Source organism: Ammodytes marinus, assembly GCF_949987685.1.
Source record: "Ammodytes marinus genome assembly, chromosome: 4".
Lineage (NCBI taxonomy): Eukaryota > Metazoa > Chordata > Actinopteri > Uranoscopiformes > Ammodytidae > Ammodytes > Ammodytes marinus.
Window position 1 is genome coordinate 24294161 of NC_137233.1, and position 20076 is coordinate 24314236.

Here is a 20076-nt window from a genome sequence, read left to right on the forward strand (position 1 = left end):
ACAGCTGCATATGAAAGCATTTGTATTGGTTAGGTCCACGAGTGAAAATTGCGTCTGAGGCGATCGTAGTCTCTCTCTCTTTTTTCCCTGTCTTCACTTCACTTGCCGAGTCAAAGTGGGCAATCGCCCAGTTTAAGGGGGCGCGCGCGCGTGTGTGTGCGTGTGTGCGTGTGTGCGTGTGTGTGTGTGTGTGTGCGTGTGTGCGTGTGTGTGTGTGTGTGTCGAGGAAATAAGAAACTTGTCTAGGCTATATTTTGTCCACGTTTAGGCTATGGGCTATCTGAATTGAGCTTTTTGTAAAATAAGGCTCTTGATGGTAGCCTATTACAGACAATGACATAGCAGCCTTTGGCAGCCAGCCAAAATATGTTTCCCCTCTCAATGAAGATTAAACATTTGGTAGTTTGTCCCGTTTTGATCTGGATCAACAGCTGTCTGTCGCTATTTAGATCATGCCTCGTTTCCTCTGAGCAGCACAGTTCGGTTCGGCACGGTTCGGCAGGGTTACCCTACTAGATCTGCCATGCGTTTCCACTACCGACAAGAGACTTTAGCCTACTTAAAAGATGGAGATAGCCACGGTCAGAAAACAGTCGGGTCAGAGCCATCACGGCCACACATAGCTCGTGTCATTGGACACAGTAGCCCGCTGATTAATATAAATGATTATTTGGAACTTTAAAAATGAAAATGCAAATTTTTTACATTTTCTGTTTGTCTCCTTTCCCATTTTCGTATGTAAAGGGTGACATGGAAAATAAAAAATAAGAAATGGCAATCAATTCATGTTTTAGAGGCATATTTTGAATAAAACAGTAATTTTTTTATTTTTATGAAACAAATAATTAAAAAATTAAATCAAACAGTTTTTTTCGTTTTTCGTGTTTTGATTTCCAAACGGATATGGATTGAACGGAAGGTACACGGATTCAACTATTATCTCAGCTTGATCGATCTCGAGTTGCATTGTAGGCAATGTAATAGGCACCAGGTTTTCAATAAGGAAGAACACTTTAATTTAAAAAAATATATCTCTGGTTCCATTTTTATGATTTTTTTAATCCATTGCAAATCCAACAATAATACACGAGTGTGATGCTTAAAGCCACTATGAGTAACATGGCACGTTGGCGTCCCCTTTGGACAAAAGCGGTAGTATTTTTACGACGCGAGCTGTCGTGAAGCTGTTTTCTAGCTCGTGCCAGGCGTGCGATATTCAAATGATCAGGAAGCAATATAGTGCATGTCCGTGTGTTGAAAGTGTGACGGCACCGGACTCTTTTCGGCTCCGTGAGAGTGGTTAGTGACACAGCATCAACTAATGCCAGTCAGTGCTACACACACCTGATTGCAATGAGTTGATGCAGTGTCACCTCTCACGGAGGTCTCGTTTGCTGTTAAAGGTCATTTATGATTATGTGAGGAAACATGAGGCTGTTTAAAGGATATTTAAATGTTACTCGGAGCTGCTTTAAAGGCCTACTTCACCGGTTTGAATATGAAGGTGTATTGAATTCTGAGATCCTATGTAGTATAAATGTGCAAAAAAAAATTAAAATCGGTTCATCCTAGCCTGAGAAAAGGCAGAAAGAGTGTTTTTTTTAACCCTATATTTCTCTTTCTCGTGACATCACAGAAAGAGAAATATAGGGTTAAAAAAAAACGTACTTTGTAAATATTACTCTGATGTCACAGTAAAAGACATCACAGTAATATTTACAAAGTAAGTTTTTTTTTAACCCCATATTTCTCTTTCTGTGATGTCACGAGAAAGAGAAATATAGGGTTAAAAAAAACACTCTTTCTGCCTTTTCTCAGGCTAGGATGAACCGATTTCAATTTTTTTCGCACATTTATACTACATAGGATCTCAGAATTCAATACACCTTCATATTCAATCCGGTGAAGTAGGCCTTTAACTGATCAGTATGATTATAGACCTGTTTTCCTGCTATGTGCAAATAATAATAATAACCACATAATGATCATAATAAGGTTCCAATGATGCATTTCGTTTTTTACTGCAGGCAATGTTTAAATTTGGCCCAGAGGTTGACCACGGAATAGCCTACTGCTGTCATTTCTAGCTCAATCTTCAAGGTCAACCAACAGCAGGGCACAGTTGAATAGAAATACAAATCAAACCTGTTCCACAAACCGGCAACACACCTACACTGCCAAAAGCAATCTCAATGCAGACAATTTTATGGCTACAGTTCAATACACTCAAACAGTGCCATTTAGATATACGGTGAACCACAACAAATGTAGATTAAAGCATGAGAGGCAATGTGCACCTCATGAACCCTGACAGAAAAAGAAATATACTGCACACTTTCATATCACGTTTGCATGGGGGTGCACAGCTGGAAATCATGCATTCATATGAGATAGCGATGAATTGATGCACTGCAAATTCAAGATGGGAAAATGGGTCAAACTACCTCATGTTTACACACCATCCTTATCCCTCAATGCATTAGCAAACAAAACTATTACATTGTGTCTCTTATTGTATCTCATGACAGTCATTGAATCAGAAGTGACAACCTCTGTTTCTACTTATTATACTTTCTGCAGAATGAGAAATTGAGGTGGTAAGAAAGCAGATAAGACAGTAATACTCTGACTCCTGACCAAATCTATACCTCAGACATTTATCCTCTTCAGGATACTTTAGCCAGCCAATTTGGTTCAAATCTGTCCATAGTTTTACACTGCCATCTACCAAGACAAAAGATGGCCAAAGCAGCACTTCTACTACCAGCTGAAGCACTCATCCTTCTCACTGTAATAGTTTGCTTCCGTCCCCTCACCTCTTTGCAGCTGCTTGCTTTTCCTTGGTTCTTTTCCTCTGGTTTCCTGAGGCAGAGGAAGGCTGCAGCTGACAGGACAGTGCAGGGGACAATTAGGGAAGCGTGGGAGGGACAGCTGGACCTGTCGCCAATTACATCGACTAGGACTAGGACCCCCCCCCCTCCCCTCACACACACACACAAACACAGCCAGCTTTAATGGGCTGACACTGCACACAGAGCACATATAAGAGTGTATGTAGACTTAATTGACTGCCAGCAACGAGAAAATAAAAAGTATTTATTTATTCATAGGACAAAGTTTTACAATAGGAACAATTGACACAATAGGAAAAGTAAAAGTGCTTTCTGTGCCTTCGGCTTTTACGTGCATGTGCCTCAAAATGTAACAGATATAAGCTAAGCGTCTCATTACAGTCTGTGGAAACTGAAATGTACAGACAGAGACCACCCATTTCATGTACACTGTGTCCCCAAAATATAGGAGTGGACATCTCGTAAGCTACACCACCGTCATCTTGTCCAACATCAGTGGGATGTCTTTCCCAGCAGCATGCTCTGCAGCTGCCTGATCCTGCTCTCCTGTGGCAGCATCAGGCTCTTCTCAGCTCGCTCCTCCTCTTCCTCCAGCATCTGCTCGATGTAGCACGAGGAGCCCAGCAGGATGTGGCCTGTGAACTGCATGGAGAAGATCGTCCATCGCAGAGCCTCCCTAGAAGCACGGAGCGAAAGGGGTCAGAAATAACAAGTACTCATGTGTGGAGACAGCTATACACACACGTAACTTGTGTTATACATATGTATGTATGTTATATGAATATTATCATAAAATACATGTCATATCTTCAAAATGAAATAAGGCGGGACCAGCTCAAGCAGACAAAGAAAATGACCTCAAATGAACGTTTCCCACATGAACTGTAAGAAAACAGACTTTTGCACTGCAGGCACAAAAGCCTCTTTTTTGACAAGTCGGCAAAATGTAATCCTCTCTGGCTGAAGCTCCGTGCCAAAGCTGAAAGCCAGCAGATCTCAGCAGCGATGACATAACTCCTCACAAAATTTAATCTCTGTAAAATCTAACTTTTGTTCTTCTACGCTGTGATCATTTCAACTCCATGACTTCGCACAGCAAAATATGACTTTAGACTTCACATGTAAAGGGATTGTACGGAGAATACTGTACTGGCGTTTATATGTAAGAAAAGCAGCTGAATGGAAAAGAAAATTCACCAGAAAATAATGTTATTGAGATGGAAAACATACATTTAAAACACGAAAGCATAAAAATTAAAAATAAATCAGGGGATTTCAGTTACTTGGCAGTTCTTATACTCACTTAAAGAGGTTTTTGGCAGCGTGACACTGCAGGTCATAGGACAAAGAATAAACACCATACAGGGTCGCTCTCACGTTCAGGCAGCCAATGAAATCCTTGGGGTTGTTCTTGTAAAGGTCAAAAGTCACCTTGGCCACATCTGTCCGGTGCTGCGGCCTGCACTCACTGAGCTGATCTCTGGGGGGGCTGTTCTGTGAGGCGACAGGAAGAGGGACATGAGTCAGGTCACGAGGGTACAGACACATAACGCTGGTGTGGGGATAACAGACCCGAACAGCTCTCGCCAAGGAAGATGGGAAAGGAAGATGACAATGAAGCGAGGTCTGTGTCAGGTCGACGGGCTAAACATTTTAGGGGGGTGGGGAGAATGCAAATTACAGAATGTATCAATTTCTACGGAAATTAATTGCTTGTTGGCGACCACCATTCCAATTTGATGACACCTCTGGGTCTGATTAACATTCAATCCCAGCCTTTTGATTTTCGTTTCTCCAAAAATTATGAAGAAACTATTCTCTCGGGTATACCCCACGTTCTGCCTTTGCACTAAAACTGACATATTACTCCACTATTCAGTTTGAAGCATAAAACATTTGCAGATTAAATTTCACTCAATAGTCAATGTTGGATTCTTTAGCCTACAGAGAGAAATACCATTCATATTCATGGCCGCTGCATTAGAGAAACATATCTCCCCCGTCTGTTCGCTTGCTACATCAAAGAATCAGGGGCTAGGTGAGTCAATCTAGGGAAAAAAAGGGCTTAACCCCAAAAAAATTGATACAAAAGGTTTTTCAATGGATTCCAGTAGTATTTGGTGTGCTGAATAACATACTAAAAGTCTACCAAAATCTACCCCCCAGAAAGCCCTCATTTCCAAGATGGCGGCCGAAATGGCGGCGGGTAGCTTGAAATGGCTATATCTCAAATTGAAAAAATGTTGCAAAGGAATTTTCAACTGATTTTGGTACCTCTGGACATGCTTACAAACATACTAAAAATCTAGGAAAATACACCTTCCGGAAAGGCTTCATTTTCAAGATGGCGTCCAAAATGGTGGCTGGCCAAGCTTAAAATGGCTATATATCTCAATAGAAAAATATTATTCAAATGATTTTTCACTTGATTCTGGTACCTGCAAATATGCTTATGACCATACTAACAATCTAGGAAAATATACCTCCCAGAAAGGCTTCATTTTCATAATGGTGTCCAAAATGGCGGCCGGGAGCGTAGAATGGCTATATCTCAAATGGAAAATGTTACAAAAGAATGTTTCAACTGATTCTGGTACCTCTATACATTAAGAAAGTGCGACAAATCTAGGTAAATATAACTGCTAGAAAGGCGTCATTTTCAAAATGACTGCCTGATGGTATAGGGGAGGGCTGGGCGATTAATTGAAATTCAATTTCGATTACGATTTTGGCGTCCCTCGATCATGAAAACAAGATAATCGTAATAAATTGATTATTGTGTCGCACGCCGTGTCTTGTGTGGTAAATGCAGCGAACCCTTCTGTGCCCCCACCCAAACACTTTCGCTTTCAGCGATTGCAATGCAATGGTTTATTCAGCATAAAGTTAAAGTACTCGCCCAAGACTGATGTTAAATCGAAACACAAAAGCCTTGCGTGAGCGAAATAGCGAGTTGCCAGTTGAAACTCCGTGACGGTGGGTAACGGTGTCATTCACAGTGACACCTCGCCAGTGTGAGCCGCCGCACAGAAAAGCCCTGTGGCTTTACGGCTAAAATGAACCGGGGATATCCTGCCTGTTAACGTTGTTGATGTGGAAGGCTTCAGCTCAGATCTTGTCATCGAGACGACATTGATGAGGTCATTGAAGACGCATGGAAGTGGAATGACTGACAATCAGAGAGCCCTTTGGACCATGTCAAAGTGCATAACATCACAGTACAACACCGCAATGCAGGAGTTCACAAACCAGACATACACAACATCAGAACAGCACAAGGACTCAACAGAGGCAAGGATGAAAAGGGATGCTGCTGACCTGGAGAAGATCACTTCAAAACTTGCTATATGGTCACCTTTCTCTCCAGACTCTTCTTTAAGGAATGTTGTTACAGGTGTTGTTGCTGAGGACGGAGTGAACGTGCATGATTATGACTCTGTTGGACGCAATATCATGCACAAAATGATTGGACAGCCTGCATTCACGTTCTCATTTAGTAGAAAGGATAAAGCCATAACCCTTGGACAAAAATCGTCTATCAAGGTTGCTCCTGATCGAACAATTGATTTTGCACTTCTTTTTCAACGTTTCCTGATTGTCTCCCAAACTGGAGAGCTATCATTGGAGGAGGTTATGCGTTACGAACTCAGTCCTTTCCCTCCTGCCCTCTTTGAAGCTGGAAACATCTTCCGCAAGGCTGATAAACCACAACTTGCGCACGCAATCTGTGATCATGCAAGTGATGCAATCCTAGATTCTGTACCAGAAACAGATCATTATGTTCTTGATGGAGGTTCACTCCTTCACCGAATACCATGGAAGCACGGACAAAGCTATAGTAAAATTGTGCAGTCATATGCAGACTTCACCATCCAACATTATGGCTCAGCTACAACCATTGTGTTCGATGGCTATGGGGATGGGCCATCCATTAAAGACAACACACATCAAAGAAGAGGAAACAATATTCATCCCATTGTCAACTTCACTGCTGAGACAGAGTTCTCAGGTAAGAAGGAGGAGTTCATGTCAAGAGATCTGAATAAACAAAGGCTGATCCAAATGATAAGCGATGAACTGAAAGAAAGGGGTTGCACTGTGGTCAATTCAATTGGAGATGCTGATGTAGACATCGTAAGGGCCGCAGTGGAATCATCTCTTCTTCACACCACTACGCTGATTGGAGAAGATACAGATCTCCTTGTCTTACTACTTCACTATGCACAGAGAGATAGTAAGGGCGTATATTTCAGATCAGACAAGTCAAAAGCTGATGGCAGTTTTAAAGTGTATGCCGTAAACCATTTAAAAGAAGTACTTGGACATGATGTGTGTTCTCAGTTGATGTTCATCCATGCTCTCACTGGCTGTGACACAACTTCTCGGATCTTCGGGGTTTGCAAAAAGACTGCTTTCCAGAAGCTTGTAAAAGGGGATCCCGTCCTTCGATCTTGTGCCAATGCATTCATTGTCCCAAACCAGACCACAGAGGTGATTGATGACCTTGGGTGCCAAGTAATGGCTGTCCTCTTTGGTGGAAAGTGCACAGATTCCCTTGCAGCAATGCGATATAACATTTTCAGCAAGAAGGTTGTCTCAGCTTCATCAACTGTAACGCCTGAACGTCTGCCACCAACTGAATCGTAGAGCGTACTACCAGGTCATGGTCTGGATGGGAACAGAAGATGGTATGGATGCCCTGAACTGGGGGTGGAGCCTGCAGGACAATAGATTTGTCCCACTCATGTCAACAACGAATGTTGCTCCAGACAGTCTCTTGAAGGTCATTCATTGTAACTGTACCACTGCCTGCAAGACACTCCGCTGTTCTTGCAGAAAATATGGACTACCTTGTACTACTGTCTGTGGACCATGTCAACTTAAGGAATGTGACAATCCACTTAACAAGTTTCTTCCAGAGGAGCCCGAAGATGATGATGAATAAAGACCACAATAAGTGTGGCATTTATGTTATTCAACAACAACACCACCTTTCTAGTTTGAATAGTAACCAATTTGAACCATTTAACCAATGTAAGCTTACAGGCAGTCATTTTGAAAATGATGCCTTTCTAGCAGTTATATTTACCTAGATTTGTCGCACTTTATTAATGTATAGAGGTACCAGAATCAGTTGACATTCTTTTGTAACATTTTCCATTTGAGATATAGCCATTCTACGCTCCCGGCCGCCATTTTGGACGCCATTATGAAAATGAAGCCTTTCTGGGAGGTATATTTTCCTAGATTGTTAGTATGTTCATAAGCATATTTGCAGGTACCAGAATCAAGTTAAAAATCATTCGAATAATCTTTTTCTATTGAGATATATAGCCATTTTAAGCTTGGCCGGCCACCATTTTGGACGCCATCTTGAAAATTAAGCCTTTCCGGAAGGTGTATTTTCCTAGATTTTTAGTATGTTTGTAAGCATGTCCAGAGGTACCAAAATCAGTTGAAAATTCCTTTGCAACATTTTTTCAATTTGAGATATAGCCATTTCAAGCTCCCGGCCGCCATTTCGGCCGCCATCTTGGAAATGAGGGCTTTCTGGGGGGTAGATTTTGGTAGACTTTTAGTATGTTATTCAGCACACCAAATACTACTGGAATCCATTGAAAAACCTTTTGTATCAATTTTTTTGGGGTTAAGCCCTTTTTTTTCCTAGATTGACTCACCTAGGCATAACAAACACTGAATAAAAGTAGACGAGCAGTGTGTTTGGCATGACGCTGTGCAGCTGATCAACAGTGTCGCCTAGTGGTGGGTGTGAGAAGAGTCAAACACTATCATACTGGATGTGGGGTCCACTGCTGGCCCTTCTCCAGTAGCATGAGCGTGGCGTTTTCCGGCAGCGAACGGAAGAACTCCTCTGTGTCCACCCCTGTCCCGTCTTCATCCAGCACCAGAGCACCGACGCACGGTACACCCAAAGAGTCTCTGGCCTGAGAGAGCAGGGGATAGAGAGGATCGAAACACTTGGTAAATAACTGTCACAGGGTATGTGGGCCGGTCGCTCAATTCAGATTTTGTCCATAGTACAAAGATAGAACACTGATACCTCAACTTTTAACAGATTGGACGTAAAATGTGTAAGTGCACCACAGGTGTTAAAGCAATAAATTAGTCACAAGCCAGTCTGTTTGTAGTCATTTTACGACTATATACATACGATGACATCACCCTGCTTCCCCGCTTAGTCTTTAGTCTAGTGAGATTATCATCCACCCTCAAACCAATTTTTACCACTTCACATTATAGGTTGGTTGATTAATGGCTTTTTGAGATATTTGGCCGATATCTATGCTCACAGGGCCGATTAGAAGAATTAATAAATAATGTCTGCTGTCACTGCAGGCAGCCTCGCCAGTATGGCTGCTGTGGAGCACTTTTTAACCCAAATATTAACCTTTTTTATATTTTAAGAAATAGGAACAGAAATCCAGAAGTCCCTTATGGCAATATTTTACAGAGCCAACACCAGGGAAGGCCAAGTGCAATAGATAATGCAACTGTTTTTTATTTTCAAATATTTTTTCTGTCTAGATTTATTTATTCAATGTTCATGCAAGTTACATTTTGTTTCTCAGCATTATATATCGGCCATTGGACGACCTGCTCTCTAAAATATCAGTTTAGGCATGGGCCAATGAAAAACCCATGTCGGTCGACCACTACATCCCCTTCTCACCTTGTTTGTCAGGTCTTCGAGGGCTTCTGCCATGATGCCCTTCTTCACACTGCGGTCAGCATTGGCGACCCTGAAGGGCTTTGGGCGAGGGGCTCTACCAGACAGCAGCTGCTGGGTCATGGAGGCGCTGGCAGAGACGCTGGCTGTCACACACCTGAGAACAAATATATGACCCGAGTGAACTTATAATAATTAGACATAATGCGCATAAGTTGATCACCTGGGGACAGTGTTGACCATCCCCTCCGACTCGTGGAGCCGTGCACTTACTTGGAGAGGGAGGACGGATTCAAAATGCTGAGGGACTTCATGGCGTAATCCATCTGTCAGCGCCTCCACCTGCCTGGAAGTAGCATCGGTTAGACAATTAGAATTAATCACTAGCAAAGGGTTACTCACAGAATAAGCAAGTAGCAGCCGATAGTGAATATAATTGTTAAAGTAAAAATGTAATAATAAAATAAGACAGACATTAAACAAATCCTTTTTTCTTTGCTTAACTACACACACACACACTTCAGAATAACCCAAAAAATAAGGCAACTTATCAGCTGTTATCCCCACCGTGTTTGAATATAATCCTCACAGTGGCCGATACCAAAGTGCTGCTCCGACCACCGAACCTCTCTGATAACTGGCTGTGTGATTTCCTTGTCACACTTGGTCACTGAACTTTGTGCTGATGACTGTTGTGCTAGTTGCAATTCGTCAGCTTTATTGAGTAATTCTACATGAACACTCCTACTTATCCTCCCCTATGAAAGCCTGGATACCAGTTTGTTATAAACAGAAATACGGTTACATAAACTGAGAATCCTTAAGTGCCTGTTCAGCCAAATAGCTAAAACCTTCTTTAAAGTGTACGCTTTTTATTGGCAGTACTCTGTACTGAAGAAAGAGCTATGTGGATAACCTAGAATGACCTGGATAGTGTTATTGGAAAGACATTAAAGTTAAATTGTTCAACACTTTGAGTTGCACACACATAAAACAGGCAGTGTGTAATTTTGGTGAAAGAGCCCTTGAAAAAGACAATACAAAGTGATAAAATTACCAAAAGTCTTAGTAAATGATGTATACATTTGGTTTCATGGAGCTCAAAGAGAGTGGATTTGTCACATATGAGCATGAACATTAGTGAAAAGTTAATTTCCAACACATTTGTGGAATAGGCCTCAATATGATTTCCAACATATTCTTGCCATCAGGCCAAAATATATTATCTTCCATTATCTTGTTGAGTTTTCTCAATTTAACGCAGCACAAAAAAAGGATAACAATGTTGTTATTGAAAAGAAACAGGAATGGGTCAGCTAGGCTACTGTATTTAAAACATTTCCTGATTTCGAAGTCGAAAAACTACGGCTGTTCTTTCATATAAACAACTATTTGCACCTTATCCTTTGTGTGTCAAAGGTCTATATGACAATGTGTGACACTGATACCATTGCTGAAAAAGCTTAGATCTTGAAAATTTCCCAAATGATTTCATCCTTCAAGGTCTGCTATAGCTTAAACACTGGTGTGTCAGCTTATGTGGAACAGGAGCAGGGCTGCCTTTACCTGCCACTAGGCCCCGGGGCTGAGAGGTTCCGTAGGCCCCCCGGGCGGCGGTCTTACATTACAGATGCGTTAAAGCCATGTTTGTCTACACCACAATATCTCTATTGATGAAATACAAAATCACTTAAGGTTACATGTACATAAACCCCCTCCTGGTCTAATGACTTTTAATAACCAAACACACATGGTTGGTCACAGTGTTTTTCCAAGTTATTGAGGAGACGGCGATGGGGACCCAGGACCTTCTAGGGTGGTCCGGGGGCATGCCCCCCCGGAAGAAAAATGTGAACCTTTTAAAGTAAAATGCATCAATCTGGTGCACTTTGAGAAGAAAACTAAGGCTAAATCAAGTGTGTCCTATGTGAGCTATTTTCTGGAATCATTTGGAGACACAGAAATACCAAAAAGCAGAAACAAAAATATACAGGTTTAAAAAATCCAGTCAGTCAGCATTCAATTTTTTTTTTAAATAATTCCTTATCCTAAAGCTACTTCTCTCTTTGAATTCTTTGTTTTGTTTTTAATGGCTCAACTCAATATAGGCCCTTGATCTGCGTTGCCCCGAACAATGTTATTTAAACAAAAATAACAAATGTACTGGTGAATGATAGGCCCCTTGATCTTCATAGGCCAAAAATAATGTGATTTTTTCTTTACTGGTTCATGATGGGCCCCCGATCTCCGTTAGCCCCCCCTACGAAGATTAGGGGCCTATCATGAGCCAGTCAATAATTTATTGTTTTAAATGACAATGTTCGGGGCCTTCTTAGATCAGGGGCCTATATTGACACAGTAAAAAAACTTTTTTTTTTTTTTTTTTTGAGAGGCCCGATCTTCGTAGGCCCTGGGGCTTCAGCCCAGGTAAGTCCGTGCATAAAGGCGGCCCTGAACAGGAGTGTCCAGACCTCCCTGTGTCATCAAATAATGTTACACAACTTAAAGCTCCCATATTGTGCAAATGCACTTTTCCGATGTTTTTGAACATAGTTATGAGTCTACGGTGTGCCTACAGACTGCCAAAGTATAATAAAAAAGAAAGCTCTCTCCTTTTCTCACTCTCCCCTTTTCTGAAACCCTCCACCTCTCCACCCAATATACTCCAGTCAGAATTCTCCCCGTTTCTGACGTCAAAAACTGGAAAGCCAGAAGCTTCCACTGTGCAGTCCACCCCCCTATTTCTTATTGGGAGATCCTCTCGAAAAATATTCCTTCACCCCCATGTTGTTTGCTTGTTGCTAAGCGACAAGATGCCTGTAGTACGGAAAAACATGATGAATGTTGCATAATCCACTAATTTATCTTAACCACAGCAGCCTTGTTTTTAATAACACAACGGATAGGAAGCTACTTGTGCTTTTTTTCAAACAGTGACACTGAAATAAATGTTTTTATTGGTATTTTTGCCTGACTGGTGTATAGCTATTAGCTTTGGGACAAACATTCAGCTTATAAAAACATCTTTCTATTCCCCACACCAGTCTGGAAATGCCTCGTTTTTAACAGGACAAAGGATTGGAAGGTATACTGAAGAAGTCTGACTTTGAAGATAATTTTTTCACTGATTTTAGTGGTATTGTTAGCAGCTAGCTCCCGAACTATAGCTTCGCAGTAGCCACCATCTTTTGCAGCATTTTTATTGTGAACATGCCGTTTCCATTAGCGTGTGGCTGTCAGTGCGTCTGTATGAACATAGTCTTTCATGTAGACAAGGATAGGTCATGTCAAACTGTTCAAAGTGTGTTACTAGCACTAGACTTGGTTCTTCTCATGGGTAGGCTAAACCTAACTGTGCTAACAGGCTATACGTCATCATTGTTTACAAACAGACAGAGGGTGAGGCGTATCGGGCTTCGCTTCCGGACAGGGGGCGGGGGGAGCTCAAAGATTGTATATTTACGAGGGGAGCTGTAGCTCTTTTTTAAAAATAGGCCATTGTGAGATTAGCTGAACATCAGCATAGTACAATAAATTTTCTGAAAGTTTTTTTCAGCAAACAATTGAAGAAAAACGTATTAGGGACCACTAAGACCATATAATATGGTGTATAATAGAACCGAAAAGTGTATAATATGGGAGCTTTAAGCTTCAGGTAGTTTGAGATCACCTGGTTACACTCACGTCACTTATTGAAACCCAGAGATTGATCTGAAAATTATATGACAGAAATCTTACCCAGGGACCACTTTAGGAGTAAGAGTATCAAAAATGTATCCTTCCCTGTTGATGTTCTTCAAATGGTTTGGAAAGTAAAATGTCTGAAAGTTTTTCTTACTGCAAAAATGTAGTAAGTTTCTTTTTGTGGATCAGAAGCGACATTAAGAGATACTGCCCAAATTACATTACATAAACTTTAATTGAGATAAAAGGCCAGATAATACAGACTTTATTAATGCCTTTGCCAGCAGCTATACGTCACACAGTCTGTACATATACACACAGTTGAGCACATCATTAACACTCAGCAGCCTCCTGCACAGCTGTGGCATTAGGAATGGAGAGAGCAGGAAGTAAAACACAAACAGTCCTGACGTTTTGGTTAAGCATATTGTTTCACCACTTTAATCCTCTTTTTATGTTTCATGTAACTCCATTAACATAGCCAAACAAACAAAGATGTTCTGTTAAGCAGAAACATAACAACTGGAGGAAAGAAAAAGTGAGTCTGAATAAAAATGTGGGATCTCCTAAAGAGGATTAAGGGTTCCAGACAACAGACTCAAGGAAATGCATTCAGCATTCAGATATAGGCTATACAATCCCAGAGGAGTGTATCAGAATGCTGAATGAGAAAGATTGCATTTACAATAGTGTAACAATTATTTTACCATGTCAATTATATATATTTTTGAATTCAGTCACCAGAATAGGCCTATAAAACCTCGGTAGCTGCTCATCAGCACATAAGTCTAAAGGTGAATACAAAGGTAGCATACACGATTGCTAAATTTTATGTAAATTGTGTTTTATGAAATTTTTGCATCAGCAGATCAAAATATGATAAAACCCCAACCAAAAACAGAGCGAAAAAAAGTGTGGCAAAAGTAAACTAATCAGACTTACTTTCCCTTGTGTGCTCGTGCAGTGAAGTGACATGAGCTCGCGCCTCAGCGCTAATTAACAACACCTGCGTCAGACTGATTAACGCCCACTCATACGCCATTTTGGCTCCTTTATCTTCCTCCGTTTGAGCTCTTGAACGTTTCAACAACAGGCTGTCCAGTGAAGGAGTGTGGAAAAAATGAAGAATATAGCCTATTTGACGACATAGGCAGCCCTTCTTTCGCCCAGCGTGTTAATTAAACCCACTGTTAAGTTCCTGTCTGTGGGTAGAGGGCAACCAATGAGGACATCACGTGGACAAACGACGAACTGCTTCAGTTTGACGCCTCAAGCAGCAGCGGGTACCATAGGACACACATGTTGGCCTATATACAGTGATGGTACAATAGTTTGAATTAGTGCAGCTTTAGCACAATACTGTATATAGCCTAATGGCCTTCTCAAAGGCAAATAAAATATGAAATGTGTCCAATAAAAGTAGCAACTAAATAGCAACTTAATGTAGCCTATCCCAGGTAAAATAGGCTACTCATTATGCAATTGCCCATTTAATAAGAATGTGATGGTGTGATGAGAGAGAGATTCACCAACCGTATTGGGTATTTTAGTCTATAAAAAAAGTAGTAGCCTATCTAATTTTTAATGAATAATCAATCATACATGGACAATAATTTCTCTTATGAAATGTTGTGGAATTTTTGGCATTGATATCGGCTTAGGTCCAAGTTAGTTTCAACATTCGCAGCTGTAGCAGAAATACTCTTGTCAAGTCAAATCTGTGAAACAGCTTTAAACCCAAACTGAAAAGGCTAAATAAAGATCATGCGTTCACAGAGGACAGTGCTCATTACATAAAACAGAGAAGCCTCTGATTAAATGTTTTTTTTTACAACTGCCTAATGATGACTGTGTGTTTATAAGAACATGTATTGAAAGGTGGAGTCAGTGATTCTGTAGAAGGCTTGTTGTCAAAATCAGTGAACATCTCCTCACAATCCGCTACCTATTCGTCCTGTGTGAGCTGAAATGAATCTGTTGTAAATACAGAACCTAGGCTCTGTATACGGGTATTTAAACAAAGGGGGTCCACTGTAGATAGCAACATGACAGTTTACAGAGCCTAGGCTGTGTATTAACGCTGGTTATTTTTTCATAGCACACACAGTAGCCTACGGACAGGTAGCGGATTGTGAAAGATACTAACCGATTTTGACTCAAAAGAGATTTTGCCAACAAGCATTCTGTGTGGTGGGAAAGCGTTCCTTCTTTATTTTGAATGTATAGGCCTACATCATGATTTTGAAAATACATGAACCCTATAGCTTCTTTTCCTATTTATTGCCTGTGATAATTGCTGTAACAAAAGCCTGAGCACCATTTACACCTCCTCCATAACTTGATTATTTTTATAATATTCTTATGGCAATATAAACAGCCCTTGCACTCAAGGCCAGTTGGGGCAAGGATCAAACGTCTGAATAATTGCTGAATTATTTCCATATTTGCGAGCGGTTGAGATACTGATTTCACAGTGGCCTCAATGCTCACAGTGGAGCTGTACAGCTTTGACTAATCATACATTTGTGAATACCACAGCTTGAAGAGATAATTCCATGTCATGACCTGTGTAAAACAGAACAAACTCAAACGTAAATCGGATGAGCAATTTATTTCACTCTGTTGCTTCACATTTCATGCTCACTGCAGGAGCACAGATGAATCATGCTACAGATATTAATCCGTCTAATAGGAGCAGATAATGCATCAGACCTAAAATAGCTTTGCCAAATGTATCATGTATTAGTGAACAAAGGTCTATGGAAAGGGTCTGTGCTTCTCTCAGAAGTCGATATCCTGCCCATGTTGTTGTCCTGTTATCAAACATCATACCCTGCGGTGGGTGACGCAGGCTTATTTGATCCAGACCCATTCATTTGTGCTTTAAGGGTTGCTGATGCATGTAATTATAATAACACAGAGATAAATTAATTAGACTTGAGAAAAAAAACTGTTTAACATATTAGATTTAATTGAACAACCTTCTTCTTTCGATTCAAGATTTCACATGCAAACACAAGTTACGGATTTCAAAACCTGATCACAGTTTCTCACCCATGGGTTAATCATTTTGGAGACAAAAGACCAGCTTCATCTTACATTGTCTGCAGTATCCTTTTATGCTTCATGTTATTCTTTCTACTACTACTTCTGTTTCAAGAGACGGCCCAGTGGAGTGGTTTGGTAGAGTGAGGTGATAAATTCATTTAATACAAATAAAAAAGTAAAAGCAGAACTAAGCTCTAAGCAATGACTGTTTTCACCTGAACTAACATTGTTAACAAAGTGCCAGTGCCACAATGAAAGATTTCAAACTCCTCTGTTAGGTAAAGTTTTGTCCTTCGAGCCCCTGACAGCTCCTTGTTATTTCCTCTTGCCTATTCGTGCCATCAGTTCTGCATTGACTGCCGCCTTGGTTCTCATGTCCTGGTTCTTGGCCAGGTCTATGAGGACACTGAGGATGCTGGTGGGAACATCGAGGGACAGGTTAAAGCGGGACCCCTGCTGTGCTCTCTTTGGCATGTGAGATGCTGGGCGTGGGACCCGCCGGAGCAAAGAGTGACGCTCCGATCGCAGCAAGGAGTTCAATATGCCGCTGCGGTCTAGGATGTCGAAAGCCAGCACGTCCCTTTGTGTGTCTTCATCCAGTTTGGCAAGAGCAGGGCCCCTGTGGCTCTGGACACACCAAGGCAGCAGCAGAGCCAGGCAGAAACAAGCACGCACACTTGTCATGGTCAGGACTCTGTCTGCAGGGAGAAAGGACCAACAGATCAGCCAGTCGCTCACAATTACACAACTGTGATATTGCAATGCTTCTCTCTGTGACATGCATGCATCAGGAATTTTCTATCTTGCAATAATGTGACCAAAAGAACAAACCATCTGCTATGCTGCCATTCAACTGATTTTAGAAGAAAATCCCACTTCAGTCATCAGGTGAGTATTAATAAAACCAAAACGGGAGGCTTTTAAAAAATAAAAGATCCATGCACTTATGCTGTAATTCGTCGATTTTGAGTTTCAACAAATAACGAAAAGCATGTTGAAACACTGACAGTTATATTGTTTCCTGCAGATAATTATGTTCTCCAATAATCTGTGCACTCTTCCTTTTAAATTATCCAGAGTTTTTTTCCATGTTCCTGACATATGTACAAATAAACCCGGGTAAGCATTATCAACTGTCATAATCCAAATAAATACTTACTCTGTGTCACTACTGTGGAAAGTAACTTGGTAACTTGACAAAAAGGCACGTCTCCTTCCTCTGGTTTCAAAGCAGGGCTTGGGTAATGATCTCCTGTCTTTGACCCTCAGATATCCTCTGATGCTGTCTTCTGTCTTCCAGCTTCTTCTTCTTGTAGATCTACTGGAGATGCGACCTATGTGGCACGCAGTCTGATGTTCAACTAGACTCCTGGCTGCTCGTCCACGACTTTGTCCTCATCCACTGTCTGTCTTCACAGTGACACTGCCCCTTCCCCTCTCTGTTTATCTTTTACATCTCTACATCCCATCACCCTCCCCTCATTTCATCTCATTTCCTCTACACTCATTGATGTCTTTCTCTTTCTAAAAATAACACAATGGTAGTCAGATAAGTTTGCCAATGTTGAATTGGGATAGGTTCTGATGTCAAAGCACAACTGAAACCAACGATCTCTATCCAATATTTGTCATCCTACTGTCAGGTTATGATAATCGTAAAGTGACTGACATTTACCAATTTGTCTTTATTAAGGCACAAGGACACATAGTGATCAAACCTGTTTCAGTAACCACTGGGGACTAATGCTGTTCAAGGATCAATCAAAAATCCGGTGTCCTCTTTCTCCTTAAAAAAACAGGGTCATAACTCTACAATTAAAATAAGACATTCATGATAAACTAACAAACTGACTGAAAGAAGCATGATTTTGGATTGCTCTGGAACAATGCTGAATGGACAGAGGTCCACCAAAGATCTGAAAGTGGCCAGTTTAACAGTATAATGGCCTTGAGACAATATGGGGCAAAGGGTGTGACTAGGCCATGTGAATCTCATGCATACACTGTATACTTGTTTTGTGAATGCATGAAAGAGCAGCAAATGTCTTTAACATTACTGTACCAGCATTTCAATTATTCCAGGGTAATTTGTTTGGCATAACATCCACTATATTTGGTGTGATTAAGAGTTTGGGGAGGCAATTGCATTTTAAAATGGAAGTTGGGTGTTTTAATTTAAGTATAATCAGTAAGTATCAGCTCTTTTAATTATTGTTAACTTCTAAGACCGGATTTTATGTAATAACAGCTATTACAGCTATGTGTCTCCTTGTGCATCATCTTGAAATGTTTCAGTATATGCAAAATCCCATCACAAGGCTGGACACTGTATTGTTGCCACTTAAGGGAACATGATGTATGAGTATAAAAATCTTTCTATTTATAGAACATAGAGAAGAGGATGCTGGGACGTTATACGGAGGAGCTATCATAGAAAAAGCCCCCAGGAAAACCACAAGAAGGAAGAGGCTTTCAGGCCCAGGAGAGAGACTGAACAAGAAAAAGCCTACCTCGTTTCCTGAGTAACCTCCTTCCCAGCCCATCAAGGGACTTACACTCATCTAAATAATGATATGAATATTACAAGTACAGCTGGATCAGGATAGTTTGGCCCTCAGGGGACCCTCAGCAATACGGGCCATCTCAGTTACTCTGAGATAAATAAACACAGCTCACACAAATGACATCAACAGCAACAGAGATGTCCTTGTCCTATACCAGTAGCGTCACCGTCAAAGATACAGCATGACGCAGGACTACACACGGATCTAAGAGGCTGTCATCTCTATGATAATATACAACATATTACTGCAGGTCATGGTTTATCATTGAAGAAAGCTGCTGACGTAGGTTGGATATAATGAACACAATGCATTAGAAAGCATCTCAACGCAATTTGTTCAGTGAAGTTGATCGGATTGTAATGCACATTGAAGTTTGCAACACGCTTCAATTCTTATGAGAAAAGAAAGGTTTAAAATCATTGCTAATTGTTTCAGTGCCAGAGTTGCTCATTTGATGGGTATTTGATGTGCAGCTTCTCAGTTCAACAATTATAGCAATGACCAAAAAATAAAATTCCAATGGACCAAGGCTCATGAATGGTGTGCTTAAAATGTGTAAAAATGAAATTTAAATTGCGAAAATTTGGAAAGCAATACCACATACTACTGTATAGATAAACAATACACTGCTCAAAAAAATAAAGGGAACACTTAACAACTTCTTAAAGAAATATTACAGTTGAAAATCATTATTCATTACATAGTGAAATGCGTTGAGAACAAAATAACATAAAAATTATCAATGGAAATCAAAATCATTAACCCATGGAGGTCTAGATTCCAAATCATACTCAAAATAAAAGTGGAAAAATCAGATCACACAGGCTGATCCACCTTCTGTGGCAATTCCTCAAACAATTCAAAATGAGGCTCAGTAGTTTCTGTGGCCTCAACGTGCCTGTATGCACTCCCTACAACGTCTGGGAATGCTCCTGATGAGACGACGGATATTCTCCCGAGGGATCTCCTCTCAGAACTGAATCAGGGCATCACTCAACTACTGGACCGTCTGTGGGGTGACGTGGCGACGGTGGCAACGCTGGATGGAACGAAACATGATGTCCCAGAGGTGCTCGATTGGATTCAGGTCTGGGGCACGGGCAGGCCAGTCCATAGCATCAATGCCTTCATCATGCAGGAACTGCTGACACACTCCAGCCACATGAAGCCGAGCATTATCATGCATCAGAAGGAACCAAGGACCTCCTCCCAGTACCTCCTGTGCTGGCCCAGCAGTGTC

The 20076-nt window shown here is 41.0% G+C and overlaps 2 protein-coding genes across 2 annotated transcripts; both read right to left on the reverse strand.

Moving 5' to 3' along the window:
- Positions 1-3344: 3344 nt before the first annotated feature.
- Positions 3345-9866, reverse strand: cidec (cell death inducing DFFA like effector c; the record flags this gene model as incomplete). The annotated part of the gene is made up of 5 exons (XM_080025647.1): positions 3345-3528; positions 4156-4346; positions 8648-8797; positions 9544-9697; positions 9814-9866. 5 exons carry the CDS (start codon positions 9864-9866, stop codon positions 3345-3347), a joined length of 732 nt encoding a protein of 243 aa, XP_079881773.1.
- A 6721-nt stretch (positions 9867-16587) lies between these two features.
- LOC307249876 (uncharacterized protein) lies at positions 16588-16956 on the reverse strand (the record flags this gene model as incomplete). The annotated part of the gene is made up of 1 exon (XM_080026763.1): positions 16588-16956. One exon carries the CDS (start codon positions 16954-16956, stop codon positions 16588-16590), a length of 369 nt encoding a protein of 122 aa, XP_079882889.1.
- Between the last annotated feature and the right edge of the window lie 3120 nt (positions 16957-20076).